This window comes from Excalfactoria chinensis, chromosome Z, assembly GCF_039878825.1.
Source record: "Excalfactoria chinensis isolate bCotChi1 chromosome Z, bCotChi1.hap2, whole genome shotgun sequence".
Lineage (NCBI taxonomy): Eukaryota > Metazoa > Chordata > Aves > Galliformes > Phasianidae > Excalfactoria > Excalfactoria chinensis.
In genome coordinates this window covers 31,680,547-31,696,801 of record NC_092857.1, presented here as the reverse complement: position 1 = coordinate 31,696,801, position 16,255 = coordinate 31,680,547, and the positions used below count along the sequence as shown (strand labels likewise).

Below are 16,255 nucleotides of genomic sequence, written 5' to 3'. Positions count from 1 at the left end.
AGTATTTAGTAAAATAGTGTGCCTCCTTAGATCGTTGCCGCTGTATTTATTTTCTCTTTCCCTGTTTTCTTTTCCTTTTGGGATAGCGGCCCTGCAGGCCGTCTATACCCCTGTCATGGGTGCCGGTAGATTTTAGGGTAACCTTTGACATAATTGGTGGAGAATGCGGGCAGATTGCCAAGAAATTTGGGCAAAAAGGGGCAAAAGTGGGGAAGAACTGCAAAAGCTGCTGTTTTCCCTGCTGTTCCTTTAGCTTTTACAGAGCTACGAGTTTTTTTTTCGTTAAGGAGCTATCTAAAGTTTACGTTTCTGCACCTGGGAGCTTGACCTTGAAAGTCCAGGCGGACGGCCAATACCCCAGAATATTTTGTAAACTTTTAGCTCTGCTATCTCGTTATTGAAGAGAGGAAAAAAAAATGTGTGCTCTGTTAAAACTGCTAGTAAAACTGCTTTTCAGGGGACTGCATGCTCCTTGTCCCTTCCCTGAATCCATTATGCAGTTTTTGAATGCCCATTTGACCACACTGTTAATTTCCCTGAACATACTGTTGGTTATTTTATTAATCTCACTCAGTATCTGGATTTATAACATTCTGAGGAAGTCTTCCCCAGAACCAGAGAATACTGAGTGGCAGGGAGTGTGGAGAGGCTTTGAGGAGACTTTAAAAAGGCAGACATCTTCAGCGTCATGGAGCTTTACTCCTGAACACTTGAAGAATCCTGAGAGCTTGATCGCATATTTGAGGCAGGAATGTTGCGGCACAGGCAGATCTCAGGAGGCACAAATGATTTGGGGCCTGGCTAATGCCTATTGGGCCTTATTCAATTTTGAAGCTGAGAGAGAGAGTCTCAGAGCTGAAAAGGCAGAGAGGGAAAAAGTTTCTGAAGCTGAGATAGAGAGTCTCAGAACTGAGATGGAGAGTCTCAGAGCTGAGAGAAATGACCTCCTATATCAGCGTGACACCCTCCGGTCCGAACTTGATGCCCTCTGGTCCAGGCAAGACACACCCCAGTCTGAGCGAGACGCCCTTCGGTCTGAGCGAGATGCCCTTCGGTCCGAGCGTGACACTCTCCAGTCCGAGCGTGACACTCTCCAGTCCGAGTGTGACACCCTCCAGTCTGGACATGACACTCTCCAGTCCAAGCGCAACGCCCTCCAGTCTGAGCACGACGCCCTCCAGTCTGAGTGTAACAACCTCCGGTCAGAGCAAGGCTCCTTCCCGAGCCCAGGCGAGGCAGCCTGTAGCGGAGCAGCGCAACCCCAGGCGGACAACACCGGTCTCGGCTCCCCCGGTGGGTCTGTTCCATATCTGGAAGGGGTTGGTGCGCTTCCGGGCTGAGCAGGAGCCTGCCGCTATGGCCACGGAGCAGGAGGCCGTGCTGCCCCTGGTCCAGCCCGCTGGAGGCCCGGCCGTCCGGCATGAGGGGTGGCCTTAGATGTGGCTGAACGGGAGAGGTGGCCAATGCTTCATCTTTATACTGATTCATGGACGGTGGCAAATGCCTTATGGGAGTGGTTGCAGCAGTGGGAACAAAACAACTGGCAACGACGAAGAGGTAAACCTATTTGGGCTGCTGAACTGTGGAAAAACATTGCTGCCCAAATAAGAAACATTGTTGCAAAGGTGCGCCTTGTAGATGCTCACGTGCCTAAGAGTAAGGCTACTGAAGAACATCAAAACAACCATCAGGTTGATCGAGCTGCCAAAATTGAGGTGGCTCACATAGACTTGGACTGGCAGAACAAGACTGAATTATTCCTAGCTCGATGGGCCCATGAGACCTCGGGCCATCAAGCAAGAGATGCAACATAAAGTGGTCCAGAGACCGAGGGGTGGACTTAATTATGCATGCTATTGCTCAGGTCATTCATGACTGTGAAATATGCGCCATAATTAAACAAGCCAAGAGGATGAAAACTTTTTGGGGGGAAGGGCGATGGCAAAAATATAAATATGGGGAGGCATGGTAGATTGATTATATCACCTTGCCATGATCTCGCAATGGTAAGCGTTATGTGCTCACCATGGTGGAGGCAACCACTGGGTAGCTCGAAACATACGCAGTACCAGTACCCCATGCTATCGCCCGAAATACCATATTAGGGCTGGAGAAGCAAGTTCTATGGAGGCATGGTACTCCAGACACTGCCCCAGCAGTTCCACTCCTATCCCTGTCACCTGGGCAAGAAGCAGGAGCTCATGGTGAGGATGGTGTGGATGTGCCAAGTGAGCCACCCCGCAGTGAGGGGGGTCATCCCGCAGCCACGAGGCCTGGGTTCACTGTTCCCCTATGAGGGTTTGGAGCTGAACTCTCCAGGCCAGGATGTGAGGCTGCTAGCACAATCGTGTGCCCTGGTGGCGCGGTGGTAGAACTGCCGCTTGCAACACCAGAGGCCCGGGTTCGAATCCCCTCTGTGGCATAAGTGGTAGAGGTGCCGCTCTGCTACACAGAGGTCTCGAATCCCGGGAGTTGGACTGAGTGATCTCTAAGGTCCCTTCCAACTTGCACAATACTGTGATACTGTGATCACCTGCTGGGGAGTTTCTTGATGAGCCTCTCCTTGATGCTTCTGTTCCACTGGACGGAACAGATGACTTGGAGGATGGCCATACCACCAGCAGTGATGCTGGTCTGCATCTCCCATCTGCTTATGCTCTGGGCTCCTGACCTGATATCCAGATTGATGGAGACAGAGGAGGACAGTCCCAAGAAGTCCTCCGTGCAGTGGCCCTGCAGCTTAGGGAAAGGATGAGTGCACCTTGATGTGGGGGACGCCCCACTAGTGCTGCCTTTCCCCTTTTTCTCCCTCCACCGTTATCATGTTTCTCTTTCCGGCAGTTTTGCCATTTCCTCGATTTAGTAAATAATGGTGTGTTAAGTTACAGAGTTTTATTTTAAGCTTAAGGATTTGCATGAAAATAGATATAAGTTGTTAAAAACAATAAGGTTGCTGATTTCTCACAACTATATATGTGTGTGTGTGTGTAATAAGCATAATGTAATGATGTAGAATAAGGGGTGGAATGTCATGGTTTTGCAATTTTGTAATTTTGCTATCAGTATTCCACATCATAACATCATGTTAAGCCTAGATAATTTTGACGAATCTGCTGCTCACAAAAGAAGACTGAATGTCCCAGGGAGCACCACGGTCAGTCATATGACCAGGACTATATAATCTCACTTCAGTGCTGGACTCGCTCTCTTGGATCCTGCCAGCCAGGGGGAGAGCCGTGTGGGAGCGTTCCAGCCGTTTCGCCTAGAGTTACAGTAGGCCTCTCGGTTTCGGGACTCACTCTCTCATATTTTACTCGATTCGTTAGCCTTATTTCCAATTATATTGCATTATATAGTGTTATTCTGTATTCCGATATAGTATTTAGTAAAATAGTGTGCCTCCTTAGATCGTTGCCGCTGTATTTATTTTCTCTTTCCCTGTTTTCTTTTCCTTTTGGGATAGCGGCCCTGCAGGCCGTCTATACCCCTGTCATGGGTGCCGGTAGATTTTAGGGTAACCTTTGACAGTTACCACATGCAACAATGGAAAGAAGAAATGCTCTAGGTTTTGACACTAAGTGAAATGGGTATTTTTTTGATGCATCGAAAAACCTATGATTGATTTAGCCAGTGTTGGGGAAAGGGCATCATGTTTATGTTATCTGAAAAGATTCAAGACCTAAATTGAAACTAAGAGATGGAATCTCTGAAGATATTTCTACAGTAGAAAGGTAAGTTCTTTGTACAGTGTTTCCACCTGACTGTAGTCCTGAGGCAGAGATACAGAAATGAAGACTTTGTATATTATTAGTACATGCCTCCTACATCTTTGTGAGTAAAGTGCTACAAGTAGGTAATTTTGAAGATTATGTATATGTTAGATGCCTTATAATAATCCCTATAGAACTGTACTTCTAGCAATATTTTTCAGCACTGATCAACATTTTTCCAGTTTTGCAATTATATCTCACTTACTACAAGCTAAACTTTAAAAAATAAAACAGCATATTTTGAAATTTTTGGATGAATTTTTTTTATTCTTTTTTTCCTGGAAAGCAATGACTAAAAAAAAATATAAATTACTTTGTGGATTAGGTTTATTGTCTTTCCTGTTTCAGATTATAATACTTGGTGGCATAAATACTGTAGTGTATGTCATGTCAGTAGAGAAACTGAACTATAAGTGAGTGTACTTAGCAACTCCAGGGGAAGAACAGATCTACACAAATATCAAAACAGCCAACGACGTGCTTTACTAGCTGTAATACAGAACCTACCAGACACTTTCATTTTACTCTTTTGTAAGTCTCCTAATGACAAAATTCACTAGAACAATGGGGAAATGCAGCACATGAAATTTATAAGAGTTGTATAAAACAAAAACTGATTTTCTTCCATTCTTGCCCTTTAAAAATTAAAATTGTTACATTCTATAGTTATATTTTAATTTGTGTGCTGTTTTCAATCGGTATTAATAATTTCATATTATCCACTATTATATCTGTCAGTGTACAGTTAAAAAACAACCTTCTAACAGATTCTGAGTTCCATTTGCTTAAGGAAGATCTAGAAAGAGGCTCTAAATTACAGTATCCTGAACAGAAGAAGGAATACAATATTTCTACAGAAGTGCTGCTAAACAAAACATTCACATCAACTGAAGTAAAAAGTAAACAAGAATGAAACAAGGAAAAAAAAATGAAATTCTCCAAGCTGGTGAGCCAGGTAAAGCCCAGAAGGCCAACCATATTCTGTGTTGCCTCAAGAGAAGCAACATTAAGCAGGTCCAGAGGAGGGCCACGTAGATGATCAGAGGGCTGGAGCACTTCCCCTACAAGACAGGCTGAGAGTCTCGGGGAGCTTCAGCCTGAAGAGAAGGCTGCAGGGGGACCTTATAGCATCCTTTTAGTGCCTGAAGGGAGCTGTAAGAAAGCTGGGGAGGGACTTTTTATAAGATCATGTCGTGACAGGATGCGGGATAATGGCTTTAAGTTGGAACAGAGTATATTATGACTATACGTAAGGAAGAAATTCTTAACTAGGAGGGTGGTGAGACAGCGGAACAGGTTGCCCAGAGAGGCTGTGAATGTCCCCTCCTTGGAAGCATTCAAGGCCAGGCTGGATGGGGCTTTGAGCAACCTGGTGTAGCGGGAGGTGTCCCTCCCTACAGCAGGGGGTTGGAACTAGATGATCATAAAGGTCCATTCCAATGCAAACCGTTCTATGATTTTATGAAAAAATAAAAATTAAAAAAAAAAAAAAAGAAAGAAAAGAAAGAAAAAGAAAGAAAAGGTCAATTAAAAAATCTGACTCAGAATAGAAGTGATTAAGATTCTAAATCAAATATTTTCAGCAATGTATGACTTTAAGGAAAGCCTGTGATAATCGTAATAGGAAAACATAAAGCTTTCGTTTTAGAGAAAAGGTTTTGTTCTATTGACTCAAAGAAGATGAACCCTTGAACTACGCTTCAAGAAAGAATGATGGGATTTGAATACAGTGGAAATATGTAGGTCAAGAATAAAAACAAACTTGAGTGTTAGTATAAACTCATGATATATTCAGAGCTTAGGACCCTTTATCTTGACAAAGTCAAAGGCTACTACTCCATTTCAAAGTCTCTGTCATGCATGCTATCTTTTCATTCTATTGTCTAGTTCCGCTTTGAAAAGAGAAGTTCCAAGGAAAAAAAAAATTAAACAATAGGGAGATACTGGACACAACCTTTGTGCAACTGTTCATCAAATACTGTCAAGAGCTCCGAGAAGTTACACAATGTTTTGTATTGATACACAAAGAAACCAAAGCATTTTAGGGCATTCAAACTCCAGAATTCCATAGCTAAACACTTCAGCATTAATAAATTGATTGATAAATGCTAAAAATAGAACAAAAAGCTAACTAAATTTTGGTGCATTTTAAAAGCAACAAAAAATGGGTAAGAACTGTCCCTGAAATTTTGTGTAAGACATCTCCAGCTATATACCTGAAAAACCTTAGGCAAAGAAGATTTACTACGAAGAATACCTATCAGCAATCTAAATGAAAATAAGCAACTGCTTATTATCGTGAAGATTCATCATACTTCTCCAGACTAAATTCATATCTGCCATATGAATGATATCATAGACTCTACTAAAAGCTTGCAACTCCAGTTGTCGCTTCGCCTATAGGCAGTATTTAAATAGATTCATTTAAATCAGTATGGATAGCTCTTTATATATTTATTTATATTTTATTTTTTGCTGAAAAGGTACAATGATTTTTTAAAAGATAGAAAACCATTATTTTTCTGATAGGACAGGGAAACTTTTTTGCCTTGCTTAGTTCATAAATGCTTCTGGAATACTACTGAAACTGTGCAATTGAAAAACTTACTCTGGAAACTTACAAGCAAATCCCTAGCAGCTCTGGTGATAATTAATATTACATATCTATTACTGGATTCTAAAACCGTAATTTCTAATTTTAAGAACAAATACAATCACTCATTATTATGTAAACTGAAAGAAACATATTCAGCTCCCAGACAGGGTTTTCTTTTAAGCCTAATTCTTAAGGATGGAGAAAAAAAAGCACTTTGCAATGTGCTTGTAAGGGCAATAAAATCTATGGACCAAACCAAACCAAACAAAAAAGAATTTACGACTCCTTCCAGAAAAATAAGTTGCTCTTATTTATACTCACTTGTTGTACTTTCCAGCAGCTTTCCTGAGTTCAAATGATACCACGTTAGAGGGGAGAAAAGTGACTTAAAGCCATACAAAGCCTAGAATATTCTGTACTGATTTTTATCCTTAGGCAGACCTGGAATTGTCTCATGGACATCAGCCTTCTGCTCAACAATAAATATTTTCTAATCTGATTTCAAAACAAGTCAAAATCCCAAAGCAACCTTCCAACAGTACAAGCTACTCCAAAATACTTCTTAGACTTTCTTTTTGACAAGAAACAGTTCAGTTGCTGTCCCAGGTGTTTCAAATTACATGGTCAGGGTACAAGTTCGAATTTCTTCCTAGCTAAGAAGTCTACAAGTCCTTGAATTAGCAGGAATCAGCACCTGAACATAGCAAGAATCTGCTGGCTCTTCCTAGAAGTCTGCCAGTATTTTCTAACATAGCAGAATGAAGCAGCATGTCTTCGTTTATACTCTGTGAAATAATATTGATGTATTTGTAACATCCTGAGAACAACCTCAGCATGTTTTGTTTATTATTAATAACTTGATGAAAGTCATTCTTCTCCTTTATTTCGTATCTACACAAAAGGCACCAAGAGGAGCAGGAAACAGCATCTTGTTTTATAAACTGATTCTTTATTTATATCTTCCAATTATGATGGTGCCACAGCTACACTTGGTAAAACTAAAACAAGGATCAGTAAGAAACTGAGGGAGTTTAAATCTACCTAGCTAATAGCTTACGCTGGTGTTTCATACATCTCTAAAGGTACTGACCTTGACCTGGAATTACAGTATTGTCTCATCCTATGCTGTACAATATTCAGAATTCTGTTTTATCTCGGTGTAATCCTTTTGGTTGCTCCTCCTTTATTAAGTTATTTTAATCATACTCAAATACACACCTACTTGGAGTTTAGAAAGAGGTAGCATAATAAAAAGTATTCCAGAGAAGCAGTTTCACCAAAGGAATTACTTCTGATTTCTTTCAGATTATAGCTATGCATCAGCAAGAAATTATCTAAAACAGTTGCTTACTTATCAAGTTACTGGAATAGGCGAAATGCTCATACCATCTGCATATAAGCAAGGCTTTTGCAAAATATACCTTCTTGCTAGAACAAAATTTCCTAGTACTCATCATTTTTAATTGTCAGCGGTTCTAAAGATACCATCAGGAGCCCTCACACAGCTCCAGATTGAATGCACACATAACACATGCGCACTTGTGACTCAGTGCATTAAAGGAAATGTAATTTAAAAAGAGAGACTGAACTATAGCATAAACTTTCTGCCTGTGCTTATCAGTTTACATGGCTCCTTCCTTTGAGAGTTGCTGACCCCAGGCTAACCCACTGCCAGAGTTAGTCCTCTATCAAACCACTGCCTCGAGAGGAATGCACATCCCGTAAGTTAGCCACTGCTCATCAGCAGCTTTCAGCATTCACAGGTAAGGCCAGAAGGAGACTCCTGCACTCCCCTGCACACAGATAAAAGGAATTAAAAGAGCAGGCTCACGGTAGTCTAAAATAAACATCCAAATAAACAAAAAGACTTCTTTCTGTTTGTCCCAGGGAATTTTATCTGGAAAACAAAACCAAGCAGAGAATCTCTCCTAATAAAGAAGAATATGCAAGGAGGTATAACCCACTGAGGAAACAGACTCCTTCTCCAAGATTACAGGTTATAAAACTGCAGAGGGATGACTGTTTGGAGAAATAAGTAGAAACCAAGCACAATCTCCTAATGCACACCATTGCTGGTGTGGACAGATATCAGGGACTGGTCCAGGAGCTGCTGCAGCCAGAAAAGTGTTCCTCACAAACCAAAAGGTAGCTATTGCCTTTTCAGATGCTTTCCTCCAGAGAAATGGAAGTTATGTTAAAGACAGGAAGGCCAAATTAAGAAGAAAATCAGACAGAAAAAAAAAACCACACTGCTAAGCAAATTTTGAAAACTTGTTTAACTTGTTATCATGGTCCTTTAATGGAGACATTTTTAGAGACACCGGTTCAATGCAGTACCAGGGCTTGGGAGAATTTTTGGTGGTTTTTTTGTTTGTTTGTTTTTGTTTTTTGTTACAGAAAGCAGAAGTCTAATCCTTAAAATGGGACAGCAGAGAAAGCTTTTCTGCTGTTTCCTTCCCTCCCAAAAAAGAGAGGAGCTTAATACAGCAAATCAATACAGAAAGGTTATATAAGTAAGTAACGCTGAATTGTTATTTCTGTCCATGAGTCTTCAGAAAGGTAAAAATCTTACCCTGTACAATCTGAGTAAAACTGACGTGCACACCACACACAGTTTTGTAATGAACCCTTATAGAAAATATAGGAAAAGGCTTTGGTAAACTGAGGTGAGGAGTCTGTTATGTAATACTGCAAATAGTTATTTTCATTTTTCACTATTCAGAACCAAACTAGGCAGCAAATGCATCCAACTTTTACACTGTGTAATCCTGCTCTGACATCTGAGTAAGGCTGAAATTCTTCACTTTGTTCCTACAGCATTATGATTCAAGAACATTTGCCTGCAGTGAGGGTAAAATATGCTCTTTTCATGGGGCTGTATATTTATGTGTCAACTGACAGCCTTGGGAGGTGAGAATAAACCTTGGAGCAGGTGTTTGATCTAGACTATGTGAGAGAACAAAAACCATTACATATGTCTAGGGATAATGCTGCCAAAAGAAAATAAGGCAAAAAGTACTAGCATCACTTACATTTTGTGAACATTCAAGCCATCCAAAATGATATACTGGAATTTTTCATAGGAAGAAAATTGTAAACTTAAGTTTATAAGAGACTACAAAGAAGCCTGTAGTTTTAATTAGCCAAAAAAATGAAGTATTTGACTATATCTTGTCAGTGAGCTTAGTTCACACATTCACTTCCCAATATATGTCTTTATCATTCTTGTTTCTCAATTCAGCCACTCACAGAATGGATGAAAAGTGCAGGAAGTGATATCTGCTGGTGCTAAGTAAAGTCTGTCTGATTTACAACCCACATTCAGGTGCAAGAAAAGATAGAAGCAACTCCCCAACACCAATCCAGAATCTGTTCAGATAACAAAAAAAGTGAACAGTAGCACCGTTGTCAAGAATGAATTCTGAGATGTATTTCAAACTAATAGTCACTCAGGAACCAAAGATCTGCTAGTAGCTAGTGACTAAATACTTTCAACATGCAACATAAACTTTGGCTTGTAAAAGGAAGGTAGAAAATAATACCTAAAATTTATCTTCTCTCTAGCTGTCTTTTCTTTGTTTTACTGTAGCATGAAGCCTAAATGACATGAAGTCGGTTAACAAAAACAAATTAATGTAAACTATACTCACTATTTCAATTTAGGATTTTTCATTCCCATCAAATGCCACCAGAACCACCTCATGAACAGTGTTCACCAGCAGTTAGTTAAGAAAGGACTCAACTTGAAATTTCATTACACTGGGTTATCACTGTAAGCCATATGCCACAGAGATGTGGCAAAGTAAGGACTCCATTGCGTGAATATTGAGACAGTGCTACAGTCACATCAGTGCTTTTAACTTCATATAAACTCAGAAATCTGTATGACTTACAGGTTGATTTTGGTAAGAGTAGCATGTTTTCAACAAAATTGCAAATCAATTTGTTAAATTATTTCTTACAGTGAAATATTTGAACTTCAGGGAAACTCTGAAGCCTCTGCAGTCACTTTCATGTGATTGTGTTTGAAACAAGCAAACAGAGCAGCACTTCTTGCAACATTCATTACATGCAATTCATTACAAATTCAGAAATCATCCCCCAAAAAATAGCAAAACAAGTTTAACTATTGTGTGTATATATATATTCTGCCTCATTCAGCATAAGAGATATAACTAATTCACTATCAAGATCATACCATGCCAGAAAAAAATGTTCAGTTAGCTCGACATTTGAGTTTCTGGAATTCCAGAACTAAGAAAGAGGATGAGAATACAAAAACATTGATTCATAATTTCCATTGTCTTGCTGTAGAACAAGGAACTTACTGTCTCCACTTTGAAAAATTCAGTTCTTGAAGATCCATACGCTATCAGCAAAGCTGAGATGTGCCTAAACTTGAAAATTTTCTATTTACCTTCCAAAATCAGTACCACAAAAGGAAAGCAGAAAAATATCATTGTGTGCTGAATTCTGCTGTATGTTGAATGAAAGCATAATCCTTGCAGGTTCATAAGGTTCTTATCATGAACAGTCAGTACAATCTTGTTAAAGAGACACATTTAGTACTTTATTTTTACACATACTATTTATTTATTTATTTATTATATTCAGCAATCATCAATGGCTCAAAAAGCAACAGCATGAAGTTCAGCAGAGGAAAACACTGGACATAGGCAAAGACTGGGAGGCAAGTGGCTGGAGATCAGTTCACCAGAAAGGACCTGGGGTTGCTGATGTTGGCAAGCTCAGCATAAGCAAACTGCATTTTGAGGTGCATTACACACAGCACAGTCAGATGGTGTTTTGTGTTTGACACTGTAGTCTACAATCACTGAATACACTAAGAAGTTAACAGGAGACCTGAATCATGACATTTAAATATTTTATATATAGAAACTTCCTGTGTTTCAGTAATCCTAAAACTCAAGGAAAAAAATAGTTTACAGAGTCAACATATATGTCAGAGAGGTTATACTCTGTGGGTGACTTTCTAGCACTGACACAGCAAAAATGAACTTTGTTCTCCAGTTAATTCTGGTGCATGATCCAGCTATCAATGAAACAAAGAAGAAATTACTGTAGCATTTGGATGATGCACACAATACTGGAAATTTGAAAACTAAAACACTCTGCTTAGCTAAAGAGACTGTCAAGATTATCAAAACTACATTTTTTCAGAAGGTTTGTTACAGAAAAAATTAACCGACAAAGTCTAGCTTTGTGTTTCTTACAACATTTGTTCAAGAATAGTACCTTTTCCTTTTCTCCACCATCCCCCTCTAACAGCTAAAGAGAAGAGGAATCATGCTATAGCTGGTCCTTAGTTAGGTTCTTACTCACAAAGAGTAAAGACAAGCTGCTTTTACTCCATAAAATCTAAGAAAACAGAAATCATGCAGTCTTGTTTTCCGAAGAGACTGCAGTTAATAAGAAACCTTTATTAAATGCCTTCTGTAGCAAATTAAGGGTACTAGCTAGTGTGCAGGGATTTCAAATGTTTCAAAGATCAAGAGTTTGTTTCATAAATGGATGGCATGCACAGCTACCTGGGCACGCAGAGGAAAGAACGAACACCAAATGTTCCTCAAATGACGTGGCTTTCTTTTTCACTTTAAACATGTCCTTCTTAACAGAAACTGCACATGATTATACCATGTGGACAACCCACTTCCAGTTCATCGTGAGGATAAGGACTTAGGTCATAATTTCTTACATCAAAGAATGTAACATTGAAAAGAATTCAACACTGCAGGTATAAGTTACAAGATCTCCCACAAAGCAACCAGGAACAGAAGAGGTAGAACTGTAAAGCTGTCACAATAGTTTACTTATAGTCAAAAATATATTTTCGAAGTGTGTACAGCGGAAGGCAAAAGGAGGGGCTCTATCTCTATACTCCATCAATTAAGCAAATGAAAAGTAACATGGAAATGCCTGAGTAATTCATACTAGCTAATGTGCAATTTCAGTCGTAGTTGAACTGTGATACGGCAGACATACTACATACATCTAACCTGAGTTTCACGAACATCTGAGTAATATATATACATAGATTGCATTGTCTAAGAAGAAAATGTCTAAAAATATGTTAATAGAAATCTACAGAAGCTAACGAAACATTTGATAAAGATTGTAAATGAACTATCTAAAAATCTGAGTACTAGAGTATACATATATACAAGTGTGTGCATTTGCATCTATATACAGATACATATATGTATATACATGTATCTGTGTTTCTGTAAAATGATCTGCCTTTATTTATTAAAGACATTCCAGTTCCACTCTCCTCATAAGAGACTGTAATAATATAATTATTGTTTTCTATGTAAACACAAATTGATGAAATTTATATATTGTTGATCATGGAGAGAATGCAGGCCATGGCTCTGAAATACATTACATTACTAATTGCAAAGTAAACCAAAGTGCACGACATTCTTTACTAACAAAAAAGTAATGCATGGTAGTAACAAAGACACACATTCTGTGTCACCATTCACCAATATGTAACTCGAACATTAAGCATTTGCAATTTTATGAAAACAAAAACTTCACATATTTCTGAAAACGTGTTAAGGTCCTAAAATCCCTATTTTTAAATTTGCATTAGTATCCAACTTGAAAGGGCATAGTATTTAATAGCTTACATGACAGTCGAAGCAACTCGTACCTGTGGTGAGGAGAAACCTTAATAAAAGTTAGGACCAAACAGAAGGTAGTGACTGCAACAAAGTCTTTCACAACCTCGGACACACATGAACGAGCTTTCCTGCTTTTCCTATACTACTGTTTTCAGAGCAAAATATACATGAATTAAAAACATTTAATGTTATTATTCTATCATTTGAAAGGGTAAAAAAAGAAATAAAGAAAATGTTTACAGGTAAACATTACCTGGTTTCCTGACATTAACTGACTTATTCGTAGATATAAATTGTATCTATTCAAAAATAAAATAATAAAAGAAAACCCTCACAAACTCTTCTTCAAGTAATTTTTAGCTGGATTTCACTTACATGTGCTCGGAATCAGCATTCAGCAGAGTGCTCAAACTGAGCACATCCACAGTAATTGTGAGGTAGCCTGATTTGTCTACTTTGCTTCTAATATCATGCAATTAAGTTTTTGGTGCACCTCTGCAGAATATGTCCTATAGTCACAGAGCTCAAGTAAGAACATGTGTAACATAAAGAAGCCCTGTGCACAGATCAATAAATGCACCAACTGTAGTATTGACTTTCTTAAGGAACTGAGTTGAGATCTTTTAATGCTGGCTTGTTTTACCAAATTAAAGACTGACTTCATTAGAGACAGACATTTTAAGACAGGTTTAAAAAAAATACTGTTGAGTATGTGTTCCTGTGTATTCAGTTATCTAGCTATATTGCCAAGAACACCTGACTCCACATAACAAGTTCACCTCAATTATAACAGTGGCGCACTGACTTTTCACTAAGTACTGTAAAAAACTAGAATAACTCTTTGATTTGAGAATGCCATTTTTTCAAAGAGTTCAACTGTTTCTTTGTACCACGACATTACAGTCTTCTCAGGGCCATTGATCTCTGGTGTACCAGGTCTAAATGTGTTCCCATAAAATGTGACAGAACAGGAGCTACAGAGCAATAGTCCAAATGAATCGACTTTAAGGCATGTACAATATAGATACAATCTTTATTTCATAGCTTTGTGTAAAAATGAGTTTCATGTTATTAGTCCTGAACTAATGCTGCCTATGGTAACTGTGTTGATAGGATTGACAGGAGAATCACAAGAGCAATTACATTTATAGCAAGAAAATGCTCATTCCTACATAAAACTCAAAATAAACAGAAGTACGTACAATTTGTTTTGAAAGCCTTAAAATAGCAAAGGTGTGACAATTCAGTGACAAGAACAGTCTCATAACTTCTCATAACTACAAGAGAAAAGAACACACACTGCACAGAGCTATTTCCAGTACTGTATGTCTGTAGGTCACTCCAAATGTAATGCTTCCTATCTCTTCCCATGGAAACTACAGCAGGTACAAAGAACACAACAACACCATTAGAGGACACTCTCAGCTACAAGACAGCATTTCTCAGTGTGCACAACACCATTAGCTACACATTTTTGCCAGCGCTAAGCAAGAGCTTGCAAGCTGCACTTGCTGCACTTGTTAAAACCTGCATCAGCAGAGGCAACACACTATTGCTGTCACCATTGCTGAAACATAACACCCACCACCTCACTGGGCTCACATCTACTATCTGGTCTCCAAAACCTTTTTAGTAAGCACTGATGAATGTCAACAGGTGCAAGTTTTTATCAAAGAATCATTTGAGTCGAAATAGACCTTTAAAGGTCACCTAGACCAACTACTCAACAGTGAACAGGGACATCTAGAGCTAGGTCAGGCTGCTCAAAAGCCCATCCAGCCTGAGCCTGAATGTCCCCAGGGATGGAGTATCCATCACCTTCTGCATGGAGGAATTCAGTGACACACCACTGTATCATAAGCACTTCCATGTCAGATGCCATTTTGTCAGACTGCTCCTCTGTTGCAGAGCAGCAAACTGGAACAGAATATTTGTGGGAAGCTTCAAATCAGCAACACCCTGACACTGTGGGCAAACATTAAAAAAAAAAAAAAAAGAGGCATTTCTTTTGGAGCAGAGCTCATAATATACTGAAATAGCTCATGAGCATCACAAGGACTTACTTACATACTACAAAACACATTGATGCTGTTGAAATTCTGTGACAGCAGCCTTCACGGTATCTTCATGAAATCTGTTTGTATTGTTACCCATTGGGAAAACAATTTTCTTTAATGCTGACAAAAACAAAGTCTGAATAGAAGTTTCTACAATGTCTTGATACTTAAACCATAGGAAACAAAAAATCAACTTAACGTAGGGAAAGTGTTAAATAGCAGCAAAGGGCTAATTATACCATACTAACTTCCTTTTGTCTGGTATAAAAGGACATTTTCTTACTTTGCCTGGTTGAGTATAATAGCCTATGAATTACAAGATCAAAGCAGCAAACTGTATGTTTTCTAAAGTAAGAGTTTCCTTCACCAAGTTTTACACTTACTACAGCTAAAAGAGCTGTGTGAAGGGATCAGCACTAAACCCAAAGGACAGGCTGTGCACAGCAAGAAAGAGAGCAACTCCCTCGTGCTTTCTGCAGGTCACTACCAAGGACCATGTTAGCAGATCCACACCAGACCCTTAACAGGCAGCTCTGCTGCTACCAGTAATTAGCTTGGACAGCTCTGGCTCCAGGAGTAGCAGCAAGGCTACACCATAATGAGCTCAGCTGGGATTAGCAGGACAGGGCAGGGAACCAAGAGAGCTGAGGCATTCTGCATTGCGTATGTATCACAGAGATCAAACAAGGATGGCTGGCTAGGTTATCCCCTCACCACCTCATTCCAAAAATGAAGCACGGCAGTGTGTAAAATACAGGCTAATGAAGAGCGACACCTCCAACAGATGAGAGCCACATTAATTAACACAATCCCTAGATCATGGAATACAGTTTCTGTTAGTGCTAGCAAACTTGTAACTTGTCACTGATTTAAGAGGAAGAAAAGAGCTGATGTTTTCCTTTCTGCTTTTGGCAGAAGATGGTTTTATCTTGGAATTTTGCAAGGAATTCCTTTTATGTGGCCTGCAAGGCACAACCTTCACAAAAAAAACAGCAGCATGATTCTTAATGTAAACACCACTTAAGAAAAAAAACTCACTTTTCAATCAATAGCTTTTTCTGTTCCCTTTTGAAATAAGCCAGTTCATTCCACATAGCAGCAAAATCCTCCTGACAAAGCTGGCAGGCGTCTGCACGCTGGTATCTGCCTTTACTGCTTGCAGTCCTGTTTGTGAGTGAAAAGAGG

General features: G+C 39.2%; 1 protein-coding gene across 1 annotated transcript in view; it reads right to left on the bottom strand.

Annotated features, from left to right (window-relative positions):
- CNTLN (centlein) overlaps positions 1-16,255 on the bottom strand; it is a 181,599-nt gene that overhangs the window by 78,989 nt on the left and 86,355 nt on the right. Inside the window, exon 13 of the mRNA XM_072359615.1 lies at positions 16,109-16,234. Coding sequence (XP_072215716.1) covers positions 16,109-16,234 — 126 coding nt within the window. The remainder of the gene's footprint in view (positions 1-16,108; positions 16,235-16,255) is intronic.